Source organism: Fopius arisanus, unplaced genomic scaffold (genome assembly GCF_000806365.1).
Source record: "Fopius arisanus strain USDA-PBARC FA_bdor unplaced genomic scaffold, ASM80636v1 scaffold00067, whole genome shotgun sequence".
Lineage (NCBI taxonomy): Eukaryota > Metazoa > Arthropoda > Insecta > Hymenoptera > Braconidae > Fopius > Fopius arisanus.
In genome coordinates, this window is record NW_011887806.1 from 1 (window position 1) to 27,788 (window position 27,788).

The 27,788-nt window shown below is 42.9% G+C and overlaps 1 protein-coding gene across 3 annotated transcripts in view; it reads left to right on the forward strand.

The window, feature by feature from the left end:
- The first annotated feature begins 9,315 nt into the window (after positions 1-9,315).
- LOC105269305 (homeotic protein ultrabithorax) overlaps positions 9,316-27,788 on the forward strand; it is a 79,163-nt gene continuing 60,690 nt past the window's right edge. For all 3 annotated transcript variants that reach the window (XM_011309440.1, XM_011309443.1, XM_011309441.1), the window contains exon 1: positions 9,316-10,913. In XM_011309440.1, coding sequence (XP_011307742.1) covers positions 10,220-10,913 — 694 coding nt within the window. In that variant the 5' untranslated portion in view covers positions 9,316-10,219. The remainder of the gene's footprint in view (positions 10,914-27,788) is intronic.

The window sequence follows — 27,788 nt, forward strand, 5'->3', positions numbered from 1 at the left end:
CCAACAAAAAAAAGTTAGATTTTTCAAACTTCGATGCCAACTTCACATAGCTCGTGCAAGGATCTTATCCGCTTGAATCTGAAGGAACAAGCAGATTGTCTGCACTTGTTATGCTTGGATTAGCCTGGGGTTATCACGAAGCTATCGAATGTGCACCTCCAGCACTGCGTTAACTAGGAGGTCGTTAGGGCTGGTGTCAACACCTGAATATAGCCAGTGCAAATCGGGGTAAGAGATGAGTTTGTGTCAGGTAAGCAGTCTGAGAGTGTAGGCAAATGGGCTGGGGATGGTTTGTTATTGTGACAGAGGATGGCTTTCAGGATGGCAATATCTGGGGGTGAGGTCTTCCCGCTGGGCACACCTGATGTCTTGACTGATCCCCTAGCCAATTTCGTCATGGGTAATGAGCCCAGTTGATGGTCAATTTGCATAGGGTATTTGTCCGGATTTCGGTGAGGATCTGTCCAAATATTTAGGATCTGTGAATTAGGTACCTGCAGTGGGAGAATCCAATGTCCATTTCAACACCAGACTATTCTCCCTCAAAACATCAAAATCCATTTATCACAAAAAAATTATTCACTTGATCAAAAGAAACTGAAAAATTATTGCAAAAATATTAGGAAAATATTTGGATTGTTGAAATTGCATTTGATGAATTGCAAGGAATTTCTAAAATCATTGAAAATTATAATTTCAAATCACCTGCCGTAAAAAAAAATCCAGAAATCGATAATTTCCAATAATTTTATTTTTGCCATGTATTTTCTCACCGGTAATTGCAAAAAACGATAATTATGACAGAAAGTTGATGGGCATAAACGCTGAACCTGTTCTGAGCCCCTCGAGTCGTCCATCTGAGGCAATAACGTTCATTTAATGGGACATAATTACTTTTCTGGCAAGTCAGGCGCGTTTGATCTTCACACGACGCGACTTTTCCGAGGGGTACGGTATTTATTAATCTTTCCACAATTTTCTGAGTTGTTTTCCGTGTTTGTGTATCAATGGCGCCGGAGAGACGCACATACACAAGGGGCTTAGGTTTTTGTGGGAGGAACGGTCAGTGATCCGATGGGGGGTTGCCCAAATGTTTCATGATCGTGTTCGTAGGGGATCAAACGAGATGGTGGACCCTATATACAGCTATAAATACTAAAAAACCTCACAATTTTTTTTCCGAACAAAATATTTCACCAAATTTTCACGATTTGTATCGATTTTCGTCATTTCGATAATCAAATGAAAATTACACTTCTATAAAATATCAATTAATACAAAAACTATTGATTTTAATGAAAAATACAAAGAAACCTTTTTTCTCGGAAATTACATCAGCTCCAAAAAAGTCCTATATGGTTTTTCTCGTAAATAGATAGTTTGCGTGGTAAATGGGATTGATAAAAATGATCAACTCACTCATTCTCTTTTTACCACTTTTTTACTGATATTTTTCACTCAAAATGCGGATTATCAATGGATTTTTTTTCCACCGAATATTCTGATGAACAATAAACTTTTATGTTATCAATCACCGACGAAACCCCTGAAATTACTCATCATCCGCGCAAATTCGTCGGCTGATAATGCTTTCCAATTACTCATCGAAGGTTTACTCGCTAACTGAAAAAATAATTAGACTATAAAAACAGTCCGTGAGGGATAATTGAAAATGATGAAACGAGGTGGAAAATGAGGACAACCCTGTATGCGCCATTCTCGCCCGACGGTCAAATTTAAAATGGTTACGCTCTCGGCATAAGAATTTTCTATATTTAGTTGAAGCCCTCGGGAATTGTTCGTGACACGTGTGATAGAGCTCAGTCAATTTAATTTTCATGGTGGTAAAAAAAAATTGATACGAGAATTAATAAGAAGCTGCTGTAAAGAAAGCAAATCTTCAATCTCGCGTCACCCGACGTATCAGATTGCTCGACTCGATTTCCCGGGGCTTCACGCGACCATAATTCGTACCTCCTAACAATTATCATCCATCCGTAATTATAACCAGTCGTGTGAGCCCCGTAAATTATTCCGCAACGAGCAAACATGTGCACTCCAATGGCGAGAGAAATAAATTTTCAAGAACCTACAGAGCCCCAAAATCAATTGAAATCCAAATTCATTGTTTATCCATTCTAAAAATTTTTTATTATTCTCAACTCCTCAATTTTTCAACCTGAAACAGCAATTCCCAGTCGACTCGAATTTGTCCCTCATTTCCTCGAAAAAAAAACGACTGGAAACGCAATTTCTCGTGAAGCAATTTTATTACAGGGCCTGTCCGTCGAAAATCACCCGAAACACGAAATTGGCCCTAAAAACATCCCTCATTGGAATTCAGGTACGAAGAGCACTTGTAAAAAAGTCAGACGTACCTCCAAGGAAGTAATTCCCTTCATAAATCCCCCCCGAAACCCAGAGTAACGAGAGTCGAAAAAAAAATCGCCATTACGTGACACTTAATTTTGTTTGCTCACTTTCCGAGATGAATGTCAATTAAAATAGTATTCATTCTGCGGCTGCAGTGGCTGCGAATTTCCGGGGCATGAAGTGGGATGGGTATGAAGTGGGTGATGAATAATGGATGGTACGTGGTTGGTCATCTCAAATGGGCGTGCATCGTTTCTCGAGGAGCGACCAAAGCCCTGCAGTAATGCTCGGTAAATTTTCCAATCCCAGGGACAATGAAATTGCATTCACCATGTAAACTGTTCGTTATTACACATTTCTCTCACCTTGTGATTATGTTCTCCGATAGAAGAATGCGATTGATTCCACCGAATAAATTCAGTTAAGCCTTTTTTTTAAGACTCGGTTGAATGAAATTAATATTCGCTACAGTTAAATCATGTTAATCCACTAGAATATATTTTCCCAAGTCGCGGAATAATGCGAGTAATAATTACCGTAATAGTTACCGAATCTCGATTGACACCCCACGCCATCTAGTTTATTTATTTTTTTAAAATATTTTTCACACTTGAAGAATCGAATTTATTTAATCGACTCGAGAAAAATTCTGGACGAAAAATTCTCGCGTGCGTCACAACTCCTCGAATCTCCGGTCTATTTTTTCACCATCAAAGCCTTGACCTTGCTGTCATGGAAGGTATATCACGGATCCCTGTGGTGCGTAGGAAAATGGTCGGAGATTTCTGGAGAAAGAATTTTACCCGAAATATTTCTCAGGTGTAGACGCGGGCGGAGTCAAGAGGTTAAAAAAAAAAGGGCCCATCCCCTTTCTCTTCGGGGCCACCATGAAGAGAGGAATCTTGATGGTGGAGCCAAATTCTCCAAGGTTTAATAAAGATATTCTTCCTTTGTGCTTTCAAATTCGTGCGCATTTCGCCTTCCAGATGGCAGACGCTCCGGGATTTCTCCATAGGAAAATCCTAATTACCCGTTTAATAAACGACAAAGAGAGAGAACAATAGTCGGAAAAATTACTGCTAATAACATTTCAAAGAAATGGAAAATGGCTTTTTCATTTATGACGGGATGTTGTCTCTCGAGACTTCATTTCCTTCGCCAGTAATTTTTCCCAAAATGAAAAAAACCTTTCAAGGAAAATTGTTCGCCGGCTGTCGATCGGAGCAACTGGTATCCCCGGTTTTTCAAGCGTTCTTATTCCAGATAAAGACATTCTTCACTCCCTCTTTCACGAGGAAATCGTTTGGCTCTATTGTTCAACGATCTTCTAGAGTGTTTAATGCTTTTTAATACGTCGCCTATTTCGTAGGAATTGTTTGAGAGCAGAACAATGATCTCATTACTCTTGAAATCGATAAAAGATCGGGAACTCGTGCTGCTGCTGCTTCTCGAAAACTGCATACCTCTTGATTTATCGAATGTTACACGGTTGAGAGACCTTTTGAATTGCAAATATGTTTCGTGTACTCAGTGTTATACCCACCCGCGTCGATGGTACCGAGCGATTATTTACTCTGATCTATCGGGAAATCACGTGCATGACTCTTTCAAAATTACTCGGCTAGTCTCCCCCTTTTTCGTAGGACAAATCCAAGTTTTAATTTTTAATTCCTATATTTTAGGAGTTACAATATCGGTTGATAAAAAATTTCATTTTGAAAAAGTGTAAAAAATTTCTCGAGTACTTCAATAATTTTCAATGAATTACGATAGTGATCGCATCGCGAACTTTGAGGCATAAAATTTCAAACTGAGATGAATAAGTCTCTTCTAGTGACCGCTTCCAATTATATTCGAACAGAAGAGGATTGTGGGACTTGTGTCAGTCAGTCTGATACACTCTGGTGACACAATCTCCCACACAAGAGGCCTCTGTACATATCAACTCAAACAGAACATTGTGCAATCAATCACAGCTTTATTCGATTAACACCAGTTCCAATCAAAAGTGATTCAGTGCTGAGATTTCCGGATTTTATCACCACCTCATTTCAAGAAATATACCATTAAAACGTGGGAAAGGTCAAACGCGCAAGCGACTGCAGGCAGACATTAAAATTGATAATTCCGGGATTGATTTTCACGTTTTGCAGTTGAGGGAATGATTCCACTAATTGCTACGTCGACTGCAAATCGTCTCTCGCAGTAAAACGTGGAGAATCCAGACTTTGTAATAAATTTCATATCTTTTTTTAGCTGATTTATCAGCTGAACGAAAGACGCGATGATTTTCTGTCTTTGGAAGATCAAATTAATGAATATTTCATATTTTCTACTAGTGTATTTTTTAGGGGTTGAAACACTCGATTGTGTTGTGATCTCTTCAAGGGTTGGACAGTTAATTTCATGACGCTTCGCTGAAAGTACACGTTTGCCCTAGCAATAACCGCGGTTATACACCCTGACATTAACTCAGTTTATTTATGGGCTCGTTCATTTCGTTTTATGTTTCAATTTAGATGCATTGATACTTGTTTGTTTACATGCAAACTGCCACTCACTCATTCGGACAGCCGTTGGTGCCCTGGCGGGCCATTATTATGGCCCTTATACCCAAGCAACCGACACCCCCTCACGAAATATCACCTCAGTCCTCTTACTTTATTGTTCACTGCATTATCCGTCGCACTTCTCCATTATTACCTCGTAATTTTCGTCTTTCCACCCCCCGAAAATATTTTTTCTTCATTATCAAATTTATTGGAAAAATTAACCGACATTTTTCTGGGGAAAATTCATTCGAAATTCACCAGAAAAATTCATAATTGGTTTAATAATTAATAATCAGGTGGGACGAGTTGTTGAATAAATTGGGGTTGACGGTATTGTTTTTAATTAGTCGATAAATTTCCAGTTTTTTTTTTAGATCGATTGGATAAACGATTTTTGGAGAATCGATTCGTCTCATTCACTCAGTCGATTATCGAGAATAGCCAACTCGGGTGGTCGGAATTTGCCGGGTATTTTTTGATCGTCAATTCGGGGGTAAATTGCGTGCAATTTCCGAGACAGGATGCCCCGGTGAAATCGTAGGCAATCGGTAAGGTAGGCACCAGGAGCTCGCGGTTTTGCCTTAACGAGTTTTAAACCCGCGTTTAAATAAATTGCCCGTCAATTACACGACACACAGGGGATAATGTTTGAGGGAATGTTGCGCGTGAGATCGTGAATTTTCGCTCGGATCGGTCGCCATATTATGGCAATCTCTCTAACCATAAACTTCATTTATCTCGTGTGAATAATAAATTCTCGCTGTGCGAGGAATAAATTACGTTTTGCAATTGCGGAATTACCTGGTAACTTGGGTAATTATTTCGCATGATAACAAAATACCGATTTTGGCGAATGGAAAAAATATATCGACTGCGAATCTGCTATATTACCGTTTCGGATGGGGGATGCAACGATGCGCCTGTCATCCGCCAGATGGCAAAGGGTATGTTTTCCCTTCGAAGAGCTCGTTTTACTGCTCTGCACTTCGCCCTTATGACCAGGTCGATAAATGTTTATTCACCTTTTAAAATCATTGTCGCTCATTCGATAGAATGGCAATTATTCCCGACATTTGACAATTCCTACCGATCATCGCTGTCAAACACCATTCATTCAAAGAACATTTTCGCTCGAAACTTCAATTAATTTTCTCATTTCCCCTCTGACTTTATTAATTAAAATTAATTGAAACCCCCCATTCGACATTAGGATGACCTTTAAAAAACACGCGGTATTAATTTTCTTACAGTCTCACGGCGAATCCGGTCCCTTCGACTTTTGATTCCCAGGGGGTACCCTCCCCCGTGCAAAAGTGCAATTACTCCAATTGCGGACAACTGTCCATCGTCCGATCTTGCCGATCCTGAACTCTAAACATTTTTTTTTCTCGGTTTTTCGGCGAGTGCCGATTTACCCGAGAGCAATGGCCGCACAATTTCTCCTCTTATTTTTCCCGTTTAATTTTTTTACCCCCGTCCTTTCTTGCTTCATCCTGCCACGTCTACCCCCTGTAATTCCTCTGGTAAAACCTCCTCTTCCTCCAGTTTTATTCGAAATACTCAAGGGAGAGGCTCGTCATCCATCCGCCAAGATCTCCACCTATCTCCACTCGTCTCCGCCGACTTGATATTTTTTGCTCACCACCACTTCCCTCCCCCTCCTCATCCATCTTTTTCTTCTTCGCCGGAGTAAACTGAGACTCTTCAAGTAAATATTTCCCGAGCTTCAACCCAACGCGTTAACGCAAGAATTCAGATTTATGTCTCGCGCATGCGTGAGTTCTATTTCATCTCGTATTTTTTTTTTTTTTTATCATTTTTATCTTCTTTTTTTTTACTCGACTGTCAGGGGAGATGCATGGAGTTTCTTCCAGGGTGAGTTAAATTGCGGGATTTTTATGCGGGAGAATTGATTCACACACTTATTTACTCGGAAATACCTCGGGAAATGCGACTTCGGTAGAAAGGAAAGCAGAATTTATTCGCCGTTCGTTTCTATTTATCGATAGCTCGGGAGATTCTCGGGATTTAATTTTCAAGAGCACCAGAAGGTCATAAAAATCTCATTCCCCGAGATGAGATGAGCTCTGGTGCGGGCTTCTCATATCCAAGGATAAGCGGTTTCGAGGCATTAGCTGAAAACCCGGGTATCTTTGAATGGCCCCTGGAATGGGGCATTAGGCCCCGTTTCGGCAACCCCATTCACTTCTCTGGAAATAAAAAAAAAAAAAGGAAAAAATAATGGCAGGAGGAGAAAGGTGTATATAGGGAGAAGTGCCTTCTTTTCAACCTCACGCCCCCGTCGTATCCGACACGCGCCCCACGGCGCCGCGCACTCTGGTGTGTTGGGAGCTTAAAGGCCCTGACTTTTACGATTCTGTTCGAGTGGTCGTAAAACCCAAGTTTACTGCCGTCATGATTATCGAGCAAACGGTCTGCCACCTGTCGGAGCCCCGTGAATGGCTGAGGAATCATATCTACCACTTTACGCTTTGTAGTTTAATCCCAATGATTGCTTTTCAATGAACAGCCGATCGCTACTAAATTTATGAGATAAAATTAACTAATTTGAAGTTGACACTCTAGATTTAGATTTTTTTTGTCTCAGTATTCGAAAAATATTGGCATTTAGAATGCGATCAATTGCCTAATGAAGAGTAAATACTAGCCACTGGCTTATGACGCGTATAAATTGTCTCGTTACGAAATAATTTACGAGGTGCGAAAGGGGGCAATAATCCCCGACATTTACATCCCAATGAACAGTCCGATACCACAGGCGGCATGCCACCCATTTTCCTCCTTTCCCCCATCCACTCGCCACTCCATTCTTTTTACACCATTTTAATTGTCCGACCGTCTAAAACGACCCATAAACCATAAAGGGCCTCGTAAAAGGCCACTCAACTGTCCACCAATCTGAACCCCGTGATTACAGCTCTTTAAAATCATGTTCGCCGATAAAATGAAACCGCTGAGAGAAACAAAAAAAAAAAAGAACTCAACGATATAAAAATAAACATTCAAACACGTGATTTCGGAGATTCGTTAAAATGCGGTAGCTTTTAAATGTGGGTATTCTCAGCGCGTATATAAAAGAACCGTCAAGCCACTCGACACGACTTGGATGGGCCAATAATCGTTTGAAACGGCGCTGGGTTACGCCGATGCTGGCAGTTTGAACGTCCGAATGGGTATGCTAGATTTAGTTAGCGAATTGTTTCACAGGTGGCGCCGATTGTACAGCCCCGAAAAAGCCGCGGCGGTGAGAGCGGGAACACGCGTGGTTCGCGCTACGCGACGCATACGCCACGGGGCATCCTGGCCCCCCGTACTCCTCTCATCCACTTGGTGGGGGTAAAATGGGGCGGTGCTTAAGCTGAATATGGGCGTAATTTCGGTGGGGAACTACTTTCTCACCGCGTAGTGGGAATCGCACGGTACTCGTGACGAATTCAATTCTGATTGGTCCTTAAGCATAACCTCCCCCTTGACACCCCGTTACCTTAACCCCCCTACCTTCCACCAGTCCCTTTGCCTCCGTTATCTGCGCATTTTACTCTTCTGCTACTATTGCCGACTCCCTCGAAGCAACGGTGGGGTCCGCGCCCCTCTCTCTCACACGGGGGGTTTGCGAGGAGGGGGGGCTACGGGTTGTTTTAACGCTTCATTTCTCTCTCGTTTTGGCATTTTATCCTTGTCAGACATTTCAGGACAAGTCAGCAGGTAATGCCTCTGTCTCTGTTCCACCGTCTTATCTCGGTGGGCATAGCCTACTCAATGCACGGCGCGCGGCCGTACGAATTTAATCCGGCGGCACGTTGGTCTGAGTTACTGGAGCGCTCGACAGGGGGCAGCCAGGGTGGGCCAAGTGTGTGAGCGAAAAGGCACGGTGGTGGGATGGTTTTCGATGGTGAGAGGGTGGGAGTAAGTGAGAGAGTAATAGGCAGTGGGGAAAAGAGAACAAGTGGGAGAAAGAACGGTGAGATGTTGGTGGTGGGAGTGAGAGCGATTAGGGGGTAGAAACAGAGGAAAACTTAAGGGGGAGGGGGGCGGCTATCGTTGGAGCTTTTGGAGTGGGGTAAGCACGTGAGGAACGAGGACGACAGTACTCGTGCGCCTCTTGTCCGCACACGAGAGAGTCCCAGAGAGGTTTTCCCCCCTCGTGCATTTGGTACTCTCTCTCTCTCTCTCTCTTTATCGTTAGCGAGTGAGTTGGAACGATTGAAGAGAGTCAGTATTCAGCCGCGGGTGGAAGCGGGAACGGTATTCAGCTGTGTGAGCGAGAGGGCAGAAGGCAGAGTTGAGGTTGGTGGCGAGCAAGAGACGAACGACGGGTACAGAGTGGCGGTACACGGGGCGCGAGAAAAGCCAGTAGTGTGCCGTGGACCACCGCACTGGCATACCGTGGTTCGTTACGATACCCTTCGTACACCCTTTTGGTCCCCCAAGTACCTCAATCCCATCATCGGGCGGTATCAGGGAAAATTTTTTGGTTTTTGCCAGGAGTGCTAAGTGACCAGTGAATGAGTCCAATATCGTAGACAAGGTTTTCTCTGCTTCAAGGCCATTGGCTCGATTTTCATTTTTATTTTGTGTTTTATTGGGAAATAATAATAATAATAAAATTCATTGGATTTTTTTGGAAGATCGGTTCACTTCTTGCGGTTTGTTTTTACCCCGATATTCGCAACTGTTTCCTCAGCCAGTTCCTTCAGGTAGACTGGAACTGGAGTCGCGTGCCGGATTGCGCGGGACAGCCCAAGGTGGCATTTTATAGCCCGGTCTTATTGCCCGATTTTATTGCGTCGTAACGGGCATTTAGCGATCATCATTCAACTGGCGAGTTTTATACGACATTGGTCTTGTTAGTATAGACGTGAGCATTGAGAATAGACATTAAAAAAAATAAACGATTTACCGTGGTGAGAGATTCTCATAGGTGTCATGTTTATATGGACTATTGACAACTTGGAATAATCTTGAAACTGTCATTAACTCACCGGCCGCCAATGACTTTTATGACTTTGCGGCCGGTTTGACGTTTCATCTTATCACGTACTAATTACCAGTGTCCGGCGTTGTTAGTGGCCATCAACATTTGAGTACCTGTCGTGAATGCGTTTAAATTTCCATTTGAATTCTCAAAGAATTTTAAGTGAAACACTTGTGGACAGTTGTGAATTTAAATACTGAATAATAAAGCAAAGGGGGAGCCGAGCCTTTTCCCACAGAGAAAGAAGATTAAGTAGTGATTTGTGTTGAGCAAGTGTTTTTCCAAGATACCCGGAATAATGAACTCCTACTTCGAACAGGGAGCGGGCGGCTTCTACGGAAGTCATCATCATCAAACTGGAGCAGCAGGTCAGCACCACGATCCAGCGACAGCCGCTGCTTATCGAAGTTTTCCCCTTGGTCTGGGTATGTCACCGTATGCCTCGAGCCAACACCACCACCACAGCACAAGTAGCCTAGGAATTCATCCAGGCAGTGGTACCAATACCCGACCACCCCAGGACTCACCCTACGATGCAAGTGTAGCAACAGCCTGTAAATTGTACTCATCAACACCAGAAGCAACTGGCCACACCACATCATCCTACTCAAGTACAGCAAGCAAAGACTGCAAACAACAAGAGCAAGCAGTAGCAGCAGCAGCAGCAGCCCATCAGAATGGTTATGCTGCAGTTATGGCTGCAGCAGCTGTCAAGGACGTTTGGCAGTCAGCAACCTCAGGCGCCAATGGCCAGAGTAATCCAGTCGTACGTCCGTCCGCGTGCACGCCCGAGGGCACGAGGGTCGGCAGCTACGGCGGTCTCGTGGGCGGTGATCCAGCCTCAAGTCCCGGCAACAACGGCTCCTCGAGGTCCTTAACGTCCTCGTGGAACACCTGCAGTCTCAACTCAACTGCGAGCCAACCGGTCGCCACTCAACTACATCAACAACCAACAGGCAACCATACATTCTACCCCTGGATGGCCATAGCAGGTAAGCCTTTTGCATTCATAAGATCCGCGTGTGCCAAGCGTTTACGTGTGTTCGTATTATACACCGAGGGGGGGGGGGGGCGCAGCACCGATTATCATAACAGCCGAGATGAATTATTACCGCGAGAGAGCAACTGTGCCACGGGGCAAACCAATATACACGAAACCACGTGGTCAAATGTCTTTGGAATCATTGAACTAGCATGACTAACTAATTTTATTCGTGGGAGGGTTGGACGTCATTTGATGCTTTCACGACCTCCATAAATGGTCATAAACAAGACCTGACTGTCACTCTTTCTTCTGTACATTTCAATTTCAATTTATTCGCCTGTGTAAATGCTGAATTCGGATGAAGGATTAGTCATAGAACTACGGGAGTATGATACATTCATCAAAAATTGAAGCAATGGATTTATATTCCCGTTGGACGTGGATACATTTTCCATGACAATAACTTGGCTTGCACACAGAGAGCAATAACTAATAGACGAACCCGTTGACACGTTCATCGACCCATGAAACTATCTCTCGTAATTTTCTGGTAGCTGTATTAATAGTTGGAAGGATCAATTTCTGAAGGATCACAGTGAATTCACATGATATCAAAATAATAAGTCTATAATAAAGAACACGCCTCCTGGTGAAGCCATAAACTTAACATCTTCCTCTCTTCAGGCTCATACCTGTTGTAAACCCGGGGGTTCAGTTAGTTTCAAAGTGCCAGGGTAAGGCTAGCCAATGGGAGCGAGAGAGATAGGATTCCTATAAATGACTGGGGCGACAGAATGGAGTCAAGTGCGTGTAAAATCGTCCTGGGTAACACGAAGATATAATAGGGAGATCCCCGAGGTTCTGGGGGGCTCGAGTGCACACTCGCCCCTCCGGAACCCAAATTCCGGTAGTCAGCTGTTTCCATCGGTCCCTTTCGCACTTCCATTCTCTTCTTAATTCATGGTGTTAGTGGCTAGCAAATTCTCATCCACATGGGCTGTCTCCTCTCAGCTGGTCAAGCTACCGCCAATCAGGAGTAACTTTCAAGAGGCTTTCCCAACATTGAAGGCAGTAAACCGTCAAAAATGGTAGTCGAATCTGGAACAAAGTCATGTCGAAAGATTACAGTGACCACAGGAATGCACTACCCCGCGTTAGGTAATGGAGTAAAGAAGTACCTAAGCAGAAGATCGAGTTAACTAAACTGGTTTTGAAGGCACTTACCTAGATTGCTCAGAGTCAATGAATCATTTCACCCTTTCTCATTCCACCTCCACCGTATCTCTCAATAGTTTACACGGAATTATCGTCATCCAGTCATTCCTGCAACAGCAAATTGGTACAGAAGCGATCGTTTAATCACCAATACCCGGTTTATGACCCGGTAAAATCTCCGATAGTAGGTTTTACTGGTCATAATTCAGGGCGCGTTGAACAGCGTATGAGGTTCGAAATGGTGTGAAGTATTACGTCATGTACTCCACAATCGAAAGTGTAGCAAGGGCTGTGCATAGTGTCAAGGCTGGGGTTTTGCCATTTTACGAAACGCATCGCTGATCCTCAGCTGTGGTCCTACGTGCTACGGGTGCGAAATGAGACTTATTTTGACATTGCTGATTGTTACTCGAGTTATTGCCACGGTTTCTCAATGTCAAGTTACAATTCAAGTGTAATCGGCGGCTTGTCGATTCTCCCCAAGAAAAGTTTCCGGGGTAATTTCAGATTTACGAAATCCTCGTCAAAGCACCCCTGCGGAGATCCCAAATGCTTTCACCGCAAGCGGTTCAGATCACTTTCACCAACTTTCCAGATGTGCCCTAGGTGAGGGTATTTATGGGCTCATTGAGGGGTTGGCCGTGTCTATAGGGTAATTAGAGGGCGCGTCAGAATAGTGGGTTGAGGCACATTTCTTCTGTGCGCTATCTTAGACCCCCGCTCATTCCTACTGTCGTTTTCTCGGAATGAATATACATGGGCTCCACTTTTTTAAAGATACATTACTTGAGATAGCCGGCCTTTATATCTTGTCCAAGCGAGGTACCGATTTTTTGAATTTTCGCTCTGTCGGTAAATGTCGTAAATCATATTATCGATTGATAGCTATTGGAGCTAGAATATCTTTCTTCGCCGATGTCTTCTGCTTCTCCTAGAGCCATAAATCGTGTGATATTTAAATTAATCCATTTTAAATAGCTGAAATTCATGGGAAAACAGCTGAGAATAATTTCCCGCGCAAAATCCACGTGGTCTCATCTCCTATGTAAGCATAGCACGCTTCTCTCACCCACCACTTTGCAGTAGGTGTTACGTACCTCGGGGAGTAACCTCGTTCAATATAAACTAGCAACGAACAGCACTGTAATCGTAACACTGACGTTTACGACGACGAAATCGCGGCTCGGGTCGTTTACTCTCCCCCTCCATCCCCTCCAACCCCCACCAAATAACCCCCAAGTACTCGTAAAATGAGCGGTCGGTAATGCAGAGAATTTTTACCACGATTTTACCAACTCGACAGAGGGCGACGTCTCTGGGATACGACCACTTGTGCAAACTTTTATAGCCTCTCCACCCCTCTATCTCATCCATCAAATCTTCGGCTAATTAATCGCGCTCAGACCTGTCAGTTAAATTATTAAATTAAAACCGATTCGAGATAATAATTTTACGCGCTGACCTTCGGTGTTATTCAAACCAAATGACTCTTCCTTCTGCATTCTGTTGTCATACATTAAACGTAAAGCCGGTAGCGCGCCAAAAGATAAGTGCACGGAGCCCGCGCAATCGCTCTCGTTTATCTAAATTACGTGCTTACGAAAAAAGAGAAAAAAATTATCGATGTTCGACGGAAGAAATGCGTCAGCGACTAATGAGTTTGCAGTAACGAGACAAAAAATAATCATCTTGCCGCGTTCTGTTTACTATCTCGTGTGATACATATTCCATTTTTTTTCCGAACAACCGGATGCACTTGCCAATACTAGTCCGCTTGAGTCACACCGGTAAAAAAAAAATCGGTGTCACATATTTGCTCGTCGTGGGGTCAGACCGGTGAGACTTGCACTTGATTCTCAACATTTCAGAAATAAAATACTATTTTACCCTTTTGTTTATGAGTGACGAGTGTCGTAAAGTCCGCGGCATCTTGAAACTAATCTTCAAATATAATTTCAAATTCATTCGCGGTAGAAAACAATGAATACGAGGAATAGTAGGTGTCCTTTATCAAGATGATTGCGCGGAATATAGGCGTGTGTAGTGCTCAGTTGATCGAGTGGTTCTGCCTCATGGCTCCATAGGTGAGAGGCACACGCAAGTAAACCAATGGCCCCGACCTAAAGAGGCTGTACCCCAAGGTGGGAAACCAGGGTTCAATCTGCGTTTGTGGTGGTGGCCCGGAGACTTTTGCGCTTGTGTTCGCCCGGATGGTGGATGACGTACGAGTCTCTTCGTATGAGTTACAACGCCCTTTTCCCTTCTCCACGCCCGCTTCATCCGCCTACTGCTCGTTCCAAAAACATTACAAATTTCAAGACTAAATTCAAACTTCAATTGACTATTCGAATAATTGTTGACGATCCCGCGTAAAAAAAAATTTTAATCGGAATATTTTTTTTCAATTTTTCAGAAAATTTTTCCGAAAATTTTTTTTTATAATTTTTTCTTTTAATTATTATTACTTCTTTGATTTTTTAATATTCTAAAAAAAACGCCATGTAAATCATTGAAAAAAATTTCCCATACAAATTTTTGAAAAGTTTTCCAGAAATTTTTTGAAAATTTAGAAAAAAATATTCCGATTACAATTTTTTTAAAACCCGGGATAACAGACGGAGGTAAATTCATACATAACGGATTCGTTAATTCGCGACTAATTCAATTATCGTATGATCAATGTCTTTTATTCCGGGAGAATGTTGTTTAATGGTAATTATTAATTAGTCCTGAGCATTTGACTCCTTCGGTGCATCTGCATTTATTAAAAATATTATATCAGTTTACAGTTTGATGAACGAGCAGTCGCTCGTGTACTCACGCTATCTCGTCCTGCTTTAGCAAAATTTTAGTCCGTCAGAAGAAAGAGTTATTAATGTCCCCGTGGGTTGATTCTAGTCGACATTCCCCCGGACGCCTATTAATTAACCCAGCATGGCGGTCACTTGAGCTTTCACACCATCAGAATCATGGCATCTCCCCAAATGTTAACAAACTTCTGCAAAAAGTCCGGCAAAAATAGCCAATAAATAGCGCCCAATTAGCGTGAAGGATTGAATTAATGCCTGAGAGAGTAAGAATTGAGAAAAAAAAAATGGTGATTACTCTGCCCTCACCGTGTGCCCGTATTCAATTAATCCAACCGCCCTGATGTTAATCACCAAGGCGGAAAGTGCGAATAGATCTCGATGCGCGTACATAACTCATTCTCAACATTTTCTCCTCTTTTTTCCATCGAGTGTTGTTTTTTCATAATGATTCGTTATTCCTCCTCGGTGTTGTACGCTAAATAAAATCCACATGTAGTTCTGTGCTATGACTGGCCCGATGGTCAGCCATTGCGAGCACCACCTGCCACCCTGGGCTCCTTGAGACCGCGGTATGTGGTTACAACCGCAACAGGGCCCCTAGGAGTTTCCGCCAGTGGCCCCCATCCTCATCCGTCCGCTAAACCTCTTCGATACAAGTCCCGGAGAAAAGGTCACGTTTCAGGCATTACACGGGTTAAATCACTTGTTTTCATTATTTTATTTTCATGGAAAAATCTGAGTAGATTAAAACACCGATGAGGTGGCGGCCCTGATGGCTCCTCATCGGTGTTGAATCGGTTGGAAACGATCGGTACCTGTTCGTAAATGCCAATTTTCCCCGGGGTCTGGGTCGTGTCTCATGTTGACCTTGAATTTACCGGGGAGCGTTGGGGACCTTGGACCCCAGCTGTATGAAGATATCAGGGAAATCGTTATTGTCCGGTTGTACTCTTCAATTTACAATTCGTGGACAAAAAAATTGCCGATTGTATCGATTACTGTTATTTTTTTTATTAAAAATTCGAAATTCGATGTGCAAAAGAGTTGAGTGACATTTCGAGATAAATCGACTATAAAAAATGGTGAATTCGATACTGCGATTTATCGGTTGGCTACTGAAATGGACTGAATCATGCGAGAGCAATAATTTTCCACCGTCAATAATCCTATTCACACCTCGTATTCTCCAATTGTCACTACATTCGCATTCTCATAAATTTTATCAACCTTGCACTTGGTTCCAAGTGCGACAAAAAATTATGCATTCATACCGGTTTTATATATATTTTTTATGATACACCCGAGAAAGGGCATTGTACTGTGAATATCATATAATCCGACCTGGCGGCTCCTGCCATTCGATTTATCTAGCACCTTTCGCTATTCCATCGATTGCACTCGATTCTCCCATTGGGTGTGAAAAAAAAAAATTGGTATTTTGACAATCGTTGTGGCTCGGAAAATTTATCGGCTTTTCACTTGTTTTTCTCGAACGAATGACGTTAGGCGCTAACGGATGCTACCGATCCGTGTCATTTTTATGAACAAAACACTCGGTTATTTTGTTGCCCCATTAACTCGATGCAATTTACGAGACTGCGCCAGCGGTTAGCCGCAGTCTTTTTTTTTATACTTCACCTCATTCGTTATGTCTCGGGCCTGTATCCGAAAATATATAGAAACTCATTGCCCGTGTATTTCACTGGTTAATCGAAAATTCACTGAAACTATTGAATAAATTTATTTTTATTTGTCCAATGAAAATGGCATGTCGCCTCGGGAAATCGATTCTCATTTTCCCATTTTCTCATTTTGCCGATGTGAAATTCATCGAACTCACCTTCAAGCAAAAATCCCTCGGTTTCACTGTTATCAAAATTCCAAGTGCCACTTGTCCATGGAGTAATGATACCCCGTGGATGAAGGGAGAATAATTTAAAGAACTCACTTCTTTCAGAAACAGGTTTTCCATCTTTAAATACACAACTCCAGGAGTTTCTCTGATTCATGACTTGTGTTGTTTTGAGATTTGAATCTTAAATTAATTTTACGAGACCCTGGAAGGATTATTGGAAATTTTTTTTTTACGGAATTCCAAGAGACGCGTAATGGACTCGATTATTATCGAATGCGTTGAGATAGATCGAATCGGTTGAGAGTCGGTGAACTACTTGTGCATTTCGATGTTGAAGGTATCGAATGATCGGCAAGACTTTTAGCGATTCGGTCGTGTCCCGCGGCCCGGCTGAAGATTTTTATCTTTCTTTTTATTTTCTGACTCCTCCAATGGATCAGCCAACACTCTGAAGATGGCGAATACGCCGTTGGTGGCTGCTTCCCATTTGCAGTGTTTTATATTCTTTCTTTATGTGGTCCACATATATTATACGCACATTTCACCGGCGCAATGTGTTTAAGGGGTTGTTGCATTATGTCGAGTCACGAACTTGTTACGGCATTACTGGAAGACGAATCGCGTGCGGATATACCCAAGAAATAACGATAATTTAGATTTTTATTAATTTGAAATGATTTATTCAATTTGCCAACGGTATTTTTATTGACGATTGTTAAGGAATTTTATTTCACAAAGAAATCGGCGGTTTTGAATTTTCTGCTTTCGTGTTTTTCACAATTTCAAGACATTTTTTGTTGAGTCATTAGATTGGAGAAATTGAAGAGTGAGTTTACCTCCCATCGGGATAAAAATAGGGATTACGTAAAAATTTGTATCCGGCTTGTGCATGGGGATGCGATTTTTTCGTGATTTCTGGAAAATTTCAAATCGGTTAAATTACTAGTTTGATGTCGTGGCACGAGGCGAGAGGAAAGACAGGGAAAGATATCGAAGAAGAGAGATGATGAAGAACGAGGCCACTTGTGAGTCTAGTATTATCCGAGGAGGAGTGGTCAATCGGTGATTCTCGTTGCGTTGTCGATCGTTGATCATCCGATACTGGAATTCAAGAAGTTGTGATGTATACAATTGATCAAACAATCTCGAATCGCCGAATCGCGCCAGGCGATGAATAAAATCCATGGGTTCTGATTTTTCAGGGGTTTGGCGGGGTATAATTTAATCCGGTGTAAGTAATGAGAATATCGACAGGACGAATACCAATTTTCGTGGCACACCGAAGGCGCCGGCCGATCCCACATACGATTTTTGTGAATTTTACACGTTCTCGAGATTATCCTACGCACATCCGAAGAGAATAAACTACTGTTTTCCTCCGCATGAGAGATTTTATGGGTTCATTTCACTGCAATTCACCGATCTGCACTCAAAGCACTTTTACTGACCGCGAATTAAAAAAATAATCCATACCGATCGCACAGCATTGTGACAAGATCCTCGATATCTCGAAAACTATCCATTCGCGGTGAAAACATCCGGGAGCTTTTCTATAGCTAATCGAATTCCCCACAAATGAAGTCTTATGATAGTTTCTCCAGAAATATGCGGTTTTCGAGATAAATTGAGATTTTTAACGCGATGAAATCGATTTTTACTATATCGCGCTGGGAAAATCTCTAATGAACGAATAATTGTAATTCATAGACGAAAAACAAATGGAAGTGAAGAATGAAACCTTGGAGTATCTGAGTGGGAGTATAAATACGTGTAAAACCTCCTGACAGCGTCCGTGAAATTCTTACCGGCCGTCGGACGCCGTACGAAAAGCACGCGGCACTCGTTACGTTCACTGACTCTTTTCCCCCGTATAAATAACGAGTGGAATCGCCGATGTGTGTCCACACCGAGTTTCTACGTGGCAAAACTCAAGTCTTTTACTTTGTCCCCTCTATTTTTATTTTTTATTTTTTATATCCCTTAATTTTTATTTATCCACTTTTTAACTTCATACCGTTTGTCCCCGGGACAACAACTCTTCTCTCATGCCCCAGCCCACCCACGGCCTCGTTGCGTCATCTGATGCCTATGGTAATCGCCATTTATTTTTACAATTTTTTTTTTAACGTTATTAATGAATGAGATCGATGGACGGAAATCCGAGGGGTGAATTCATGAAATTGTATTTATATTTCTCACCCAAGGATTAATTTTCCAAAATGTCGGCTTGAAATTCGAGAAAGAGAATAATCGAAATGAATTCAAAAAATGTTTTTAATCCATGAGTAAAAGCCGAAAATTCTTCTAGAATCTTGACGGTTCAATTTACCCCACCCCAAGAGAAAATCTCCATTAAATCATTTCTCTGTCGTAAATCATAATTAATGATCGAGTAAAAATATCTTCATAGAAAATTTTCCACCTAAATCCCCAGGGAACAAAAAAATCAGGTTTGATTAAAAAAAATTCTAGTTTCCACGAAATAAAGACCGCGCGAGGACACAAGTCTTCACACCCCGGGACATCCCGAATCCATCAATAAAAACCCGAAGAAAATAAAAAAGAGGAGCCGTCTCGCCTCCATTTCCCCGATAATTCACCGAAAGCCCTTTCCTCAGTGCATCGTGTTGCACACTGTAAATCTCACTGGGCGGAGCCCCAGAAGGAGTTGTGCTCCGAGTTATTCCACACGGAGTAACCAAGAAATTTTGAGTCTTCCTCCCTCACCGGAGTCCTCATATTCCTTTCATCTCTGGCAACGGGACTCTCCCGAGGAGACACATGTCCTCCCCAACGAAAACCATTCCCTTCCCGACGAAGATACACCAGTGGTAGATGATTTGCGAGATGATTTGAGAGTTTAAATTCACCACTCTCGTACTCCCTCTTCCTCATCTACCTTCGATTATGTTCGAATCGCAAAGTAATTTGCAGGTATACCCCTTCTGAATTCGTGAGTAATTTCTCCCGTGTTCGGCGTTGATTGCGGATGCTCCTTCATCCTGGATTATTCACTGGCTCATTTGTTCTTATTTATTTAAATTTTTCCATCACCGATCATTTGTCTCGGTTTTTTTCACTCCGGAATGATTGAATTATTTCAGCAATGTTATCTCACCGGGAATCAGGCGTAGGTAAATAAGATTAATAGCCATTCTCCTTTCGATTTAAAAATTAAATTCACGTGTTTGATGCACAATAAAACGGGCGGGGGCTGAAACACAGACGTTTCGCGAAATGAAATCAAACTGTCTCGATTTCTTGGGGAATGAAGATGTATCGAGTGTGGAGGTCTCAGGGTGACTGAAGCCCCAGAGACAGAATAGCCGACGGGGACAAAACCAGAGATTTAGCAGTTTCCCTTCGTCATTGTCGTCAGGTCGTTTTTATGATTCTTTTTACCGTTAAAAAAAAATAACGCGGGGGCTGTAAAACGTTTATGGACCCTCAGGGGTGGCTTTCAGACCCGGAAGATCGGTTTTTGGTGGTCGATGTCCGCTTTTCAAGACACTTGTTTATTGCCTGTACCGAATTACGAGGTCTTGCCATCAGTGAAGATAATTTATTGCTCAGGTATTGCAACATCTTTTTTTTTTCTTGACGAATCCTCCGGATCTTTCAACAGATCTAGTCTAGTCTTTCAAACCGATTTTTCCAAAAATACTGACAATTTTGTAATGAAAAATTTGAAATTAATGACCATTTCTCTCTGACCTTGACCGAGCAATAATTTAATAGTAGAATCCTGAGGAGCTGCCTTCACCTCCCTATACGGTTTATCGTGGCGATACTATTATAGACGGAGATAAGCATTATGTAGTGGCCACGTGTTCACCACTGGTGTGAGTACGTGAGCTGTTGAACGTTTGAGGTTCACATGCACGTGCATATGTGAAAGTAAGTGAGGTATAAAGGCACTTGATGACTTTGGCGCGTGCGCAGTGTTTGCAAGTACCGCGGGACATCGGTACATGAGTATAAACATTGTTGTAAAGATACGCGTACATCTGCTGGTATGTGATAGAGTCGAGAGGGTTGTGGATTCGAGTGGTGGATGGGACATTGAAATGGTGCCAATCCCATGATAATGCCGATTTTTATGGCGTCGAGGGGAGAGACGAGAGTTAATATGCAAATAATTTTTTGATTAATTGGCCGATTTTTGATTAACGGGCTTTGCAGAACCCCTCGGGATTCAGCTCTCGACGTTTAGGAATTCCTGGAAATATCGGCCTTTTCTTGGGGATTGGAATGATAGACTGAGGCTGAGATCGGTATTTCATTGGAAAATGATGTATCGGGGAGTTGGATTACACCGGGTCACGATCCCCATTATTTCCTCGGTTTTTTTATTCTTTCGTGGACAAATTAGGGAGATATCCACATGTTGATAAGTAAATTCTGGGATTTATCATAATTTTGTCGGCGGAAGGTACTTTTAAGGTGCAGGTGAACGAGATCGAATTGGTGTTTAGGTATTTTTTTTTTAAATAAATGGAATGTCTTGAATGTTTACTTGCCGATATCCTCTGGTCCGGGATGGATGATGGAAATGAAGGAGTAAATACTCGTGTTGGGTTTACAAAAACGCAGGCAGCGCCACCATCGATCGTTTCGTGCCGAGGTGAAACTGCTTTTGGAACGCGAATCAAGGGTCGGGCGCGAGCAGACCAACGCTGGCCGATCGATTTACGAGCCCATGGCACTTTCCAAAAAATAACTGTGCCAACTTTGATTTACATACCGCAGGTATTCAATCGGAGCTTATGCACTTCTGGATATTTTTTTTTTCACTTGCACTCATTGAATTCTCTTCATAATCGGCTCATGCCGGTTCGTTCCGGTTACAAAAAATAAATGATACCGATCAATTCCGGATATTTGCCGATTTCCCTCGAAGCGGAGGGCACAATAAGGGAATTATTTTTTTGGGTTCACTTTGGTTGAAGAAAATGATTGATTAATTGGAGGTGGAAATTTGGAAATAGGGAAATTATCCGATTTTGGGGAAATTGGAGAGCATTGGCCGATTGGAGTGCGTCCGGTGCACGAATAGGGTCCGTCCATCACTGGTAGCCCCCACCCGGCATGACCACTTTTGACCCTTTCCTCGGGGACCGGCCCACGGGCCCAGCGAGAGGTCCTCTCGGGACTCACTCGGCCGCAACTCTCGATGGTGGATCCTAGCTGAATAATCTGATATATTTTTTTTTATCGATACAGTCGATAAAAAATCGATAAATCCTCGGGAAATGTCATCTTAATTTTTTTTCTATTTACAAAAAAAAAAAAATTGATTTTGAACGACAGAATGGATCCAAAAATTGATTTTCAGATGATAAAGTGCGATAAACTGAAATTATCGATTAAAATCGTAGAATAAAATTATCGGACTTGAACAATTCGCACTTTATCGTGATCTTGATATTATTTTTAGTGGCACCGATCTCCCGCGAGAATGTAGACAGACTTTAATAGTAATCGGCGCCAGTAGAGTCCAGTGCACTAGCCTTTAGCACCGCATCTTCCTCGAACCCTCAATCTCTGAACCCGCAACCGCCTTTTGCATAATTGTCCATCTCACCGCCACTTTGGCTTTAACATATTTCACATTACACCCTAAACGACGAAAAATCCCGAGACTCCCCGAGAATACCCACCACTTTTAGCATTACGAACGGTTGAAAATTGATAGTTGATTGCCGGGAAATTCTCGCGTAATTCTCGGTTACCGCTGGAGGGCAGCACATAGATGGCTAAAAAGATAAATCATCAGCCTGCAATATTATTACACAGAATATATTCAATAATAATGCGATAGTTTTCCCACGGTGGTCATTACTTCGCAATTATCAATCACTCGGAACGGTGGTAGGAGCAATTCCGGGTAATACCTGCGACAAAGAGAATTTATTCCAGTTCATTCCTCTCTCGCCGGAGAAAACACAGAGAATCGTAAAAAAGCCGAAGGGTTGCATACCTCACGCTCGCGAGGGGGTGGGTGGTATATAAGAGAGCTAATTTGCGGGGGTAAAAATCTGTAAAAATAATGTCTGCAGAAGAGAGCCGTTGATATATATCTCCCTCGCACTCGTTGGTTTTGAGGATGCGCTTGGTGGAGACTGCCGTAGGGAATGGGTGTTAGGTTGAGTCGAAGCAGCATTATCAGCACGCGCCCAACCTTGTGTGCCCACTAAATCTGGTGAAATAACTGGTCGCCACCACCGCTGTACGGATACTTCGGCCTACATTATGCGTTTCGTTGTTGGCCCAACACTGGCTTCTGTGTTTATAGCACTTGGGGGGGTATCTTCTTGTCTACCTTTTGTTATATGTATGTATTCTCAAAACGCGCAAAATTTTAATGATGTTTGTCGAAGGACCGCGGTGGTAACTTGCGCGGTGGATTACGACAAAAACCCAAGGGTGAGGTGTCTCGCTCTTCTCCGCTCTGCGGTATCTCATCTGTGGATCGGAGTAACCGCAACGGATATTGAGTGTAGAGTGAGGTTGACTGAGAGAGTGAAGGAGTGGAGGGAGAGAGAGAGAGAGAGAGGCTGAAACATGAATTATGAATTTTATCATTAAACTATCGATGAAAATTAACCAAAAATAGGAAGGAATCCATTTTTGTTATATCACCTGTTCCTGGGGAAAAAAGGGTGAGGGGTTGAAATATGAGTTGCACCGAGGGGCTGCCCCGTGTGGAACTCATTTTAACCGATAGTTGCTTCGTTAGGGCGCCATATTTCAACTAATTAATTATGTGCGTGTAGTTATCGTGCTTACGTTATTTCTACCTGATGTTTTTCACTGTAATCGTGCACCGGTTATCGATCTACGGAGAATTCGGCGACCTCTGTGATTACGTCGGCTAAATGCTCAAATTACCACGTGATCCGAATCATTTAGGCTTTTTTCTCGAATTTATTATTTTTCATCCTTTTAATCCTGACCAATTTGATGTAATTTATATGCACTTCACTGGGAGGCCTATACACCTGCTGCAAAATTAATTTCTCACTCCTCCGAGGAGTAAAAAATCATCAATAGCTCCAGCCGAATACGAGTGACCTTGATGTATAAAACGTGACCACCGGCAGCGCATGTCTCTCGCAATGACCATTACCCTGTGATCATCGACGAAAAGTAAATTGCAACGATCAATTTATTATTTGAATTAAGTGTCAGTTTATGCGACACGACCCGCGATATTTCCACAACTTTCAAACCTTCCATTCCCTCCCGTTTGAAATCCCAAACGATTACCGTTAATGTCAGTCGGTCGTTCCTCGCGATCACTTCAATTACGAAATTATATCTCTTGCCCCGTGCGTTTCCTGTCCAATATTCCTGTAGCAAAAATGGGTCAGGGTATCAGCGAAATTTTCCAGTTTTTCATTCCATTTTTCATCGGCAAAAGAAATCCAAAGATTTCCGGAATAACTGAGATTGGTAGTTATTGCTTTTCTTCCCAGTGAGAAAATTCACTGGCTACATCGTTTGCCCATTTGCCCATTTGGGCAAAACGCCATCTACCTGCGTTCTACGATTTAGCTCAATAGTACATTAGCCGGCCATTTACGCCAGAAAAAGCGAAGCCCCCGGTTAATGTCGAAATTATGATGCATTTTTAACTTACTTTCGGTCTGGACAATTTGCATTCTTCACTTTTGAAAAATTTTAGATGGGAGGAAAATATTGATTTTCTTTTTTTGGAAAGTGAATGTGACCAAATCCAGTGGATCAAAAACAGTGAAATCATTAGTCGACTGCAGACTACGGGACCACAGGATATAACCGAGTGTAACGGTGCAGGGTATCGAGTCTTCTTGGTCGGGGGCCGTCTCATTACTCGGTCCCTGTTGGTACCACGCTGGGCTTGCAAGCCCACCTATCGGCCGGTGCGGCCTTTTCGTATCATTCGCAATTCCTCAGGCAAGCCATCACCATCCTCAGAAGGCAAATAAACGACTAAAATAAATTTGTTGATTGAAAAAAACCGATCCAACAGCCCCACACGGTCTCCCTCGAAATATCTCGAAAGCTATCGCGTCCATCGAGTCGACCACTTCCTGAAGAAAAAAAAAAAAAGCCAAACTTGACTTGAAAACCGTAATATCTTCACTCAAATAAAAATCAAATTTCCTGCTGCTGTCCAGCAAATTGTCCGGAGGATTTTCCCTCAGGTATCGAGGTACTCCGAGTGACAGCAACAACTTTAATCGAATATTCTGTTGAGACGGAGAAGAGAACGTACCCCGCGGTGGCCTTTTACCTCGTACCAACCAGCGAAAAATGATGCATGGCGTTATACGCATTTGTGTATGCGAGAAAGAAAGAAATGATGCCCATCTTTTCCCCCCCCTACCCACTGATCTCCTCGGGGCCCAGTTGGGGCCCGACGCGACGGCCTTCCCCCACCACTTTCGGCCAGTACTGGCGCAAAGGCCATAGCAGTTCACCATTAGGTTAGCCCTCTGCAACCAAAAAAATCATAACAACAATCATAACAAGAACGAGAGCTGGGGAATAAAAGGGACTATTCCTGTTACATTCCTCTTGTTTAAACTCGCTGGACCACCCCGGCATTGGGCCCGTATGGCACCCATACTGCGATCCCGGGAATATTATATCGTCCTGTTTCTCTCATTAGGACTACAAACCCGTAATAGTTGACATGTGCGAAGTTTAATGAAGCATAAAAATATTGCCATTTGATGACACTCACGGGTGAATTAATCCACAGAGGAAGTGGTTGGATGTCTTCCAGAATGTTTGGCTTCAATCCAATTGCCGGGTAATTAATTACTTATTCAGTATGTGTACAGCACAGCGTCTCACACGAATTTGCTTCCATAAAACAGCTCCAATCAGCTCTTCAAGAGGAATTCTCACAATTAAACATCTCGGTCTCTGAAAGTTTGAACAAGTTCAACTATTTATTACTCTCATTACATGGTACATCCATAATCACACGTACATCGAGGGTAATGCAATAGTCAGGGAGATACAGATGCAGGGAGTGAGTGAATCACCTCCTTCGTTGTATGGCCGAGTAATTTCAGTTACCCAAATACTTAACGCGCTCACTCACTGTAACACCACTGCCGCATTTACTGTAATTACGTGTACACATGTTTACGGAATTACGTGGAACATACACACACTTGCCGCTGTAAAAATGACGATGATGGTGGCCTGGATGTCGGATTGGTGAAGCGGAATGGCTAAAAAAAAAAAGAAATGAGCGGCTGGTAGCCGGAAGGGTGGCATCGGCCTTTGCCTTTCTGACCATTATCAATTTTTAATTGCAATTCACTCGTTTGATCGCTTACGCATCGAGAAATAAATGCAAGAGAACCCGTAGAAACGTGTAATCTCCGTATAACGATGAGCTTTCTGGGTGTGAAAGTCATCCTTCCTCTTTTTGAGGCACATCCTCTCGGCTGTTTAATTTGCATGAGGCCCTTTTCGCACCTCGAGAGCTGATGGCGGTGATGTCGATGGGTTACGCCCAGGTTTATTATTCCACCGGTAATTAATAAAGGATGTTGATTGTCCGGATTTTGTTCTTGAATTGATTTTAATGATGTAAATGGTGATGAAGGACAGTCACGTACACGTCCAATCCTGGAAAATCCTCGGATTCATGGGGCCACCGTGATTAGCATGAAATTCGACGATCCACTGGTGTGGATTTGAAATGAGATCATCCGAATATGTAGCACCCACCATTTATCTCACTGGACGTCCGTCGTTTTCATGGAGTAACCAGCAACCAACTGCACACGATGTGGACTAGAAAAGGAGACATGTGTTGCTCAGGTATTTACAAGAGCCTTCACGACGCGTTTTCACTGGCTATCCGAGAAACACGATGGCAAACGGTAGAGGCACTAGACGACACGCGATCACCCATACTCAGGGTCCCCTGGATACCTGTCAGGATATAAATTATCACGATTTCTTTGAGGCACAACCCCTTGTTTATAAGGGCGCGTTGCCGATCGAACACCAGATACCTCATAACATCAAAAGACACTGTATTTCAGTATATCGTGCGTTTCAACAGCACCTCAAGGACATTGTTTTGTCCTCTCGGTACGTCCTCAGTGTTTCACTTTCTCTCGCCATCTTGGCATTTCACTTTTTCTCACACAGTGGGATTTATCGTATTTAAATGAACCCTCACCGTGTAATTGCGGCATGATGCATCGGTATGATTTGCGAGCCGTGGTTCAACCTTTTCTTCAATTATGCTCGTGTCTTCAATGGGTTTACGATTCAGCGGTGTATCAAGGGTATAATGGCAGAGGCATGGTGGATTATTATTCTCTAAATTCTCGGTGAAGTCCTTGGTTTCACCAGACCAATGGTCAAACTCTTCCGGAGCCCTTCATCATCTTCAACCAATTTTGCGTAATCTCTCGTCTATTGTCTCCCCACCAGCATCACCATCTTCATCATGACTCCAAGGTCAAGGACCCTTTGCAGAATTAGTTTTCCATTCATTGAACTGGCCGGTGCTCATTAGTGACCTAAATTCCAACCGTGTAATGTTTTGAAGGGTCATCCTGTCCCCGAGAAGGGTGAATATTTTCCATGGGAATGGGTGGCTGGAGTGGCTGGAGGAAGGTCAGGGTTGCTCGGTCCCGTTTGCGAATGTGTTTGTATTTTATAGCCACTAATACTGTCTCCTTCATATTCGTTTGAATAAATTTACCAGTCGGTAATGCAGTTTTTTTTTTTGCCACGATGAATAGAGTCCAGGGTGAAATGGAGTAAGTGAGAGAGAGGTGGGGGAAGAGTCTAGGTTGAATCTGAAACGTTGCTCCCGGGTGGATGGAGCCTTGGTATGCGTGAGAGAGCGAGTCGATGGCCGGCGTCACGCCACTCGAGGGGGGCACCTCCCTCTTTCCGTCCCCCATCTCAAAAGTTATGGTTATACTCCCGGCACACGCGGTAAAGGGAGAGATTCAGCCTAAAAATAATATTACGC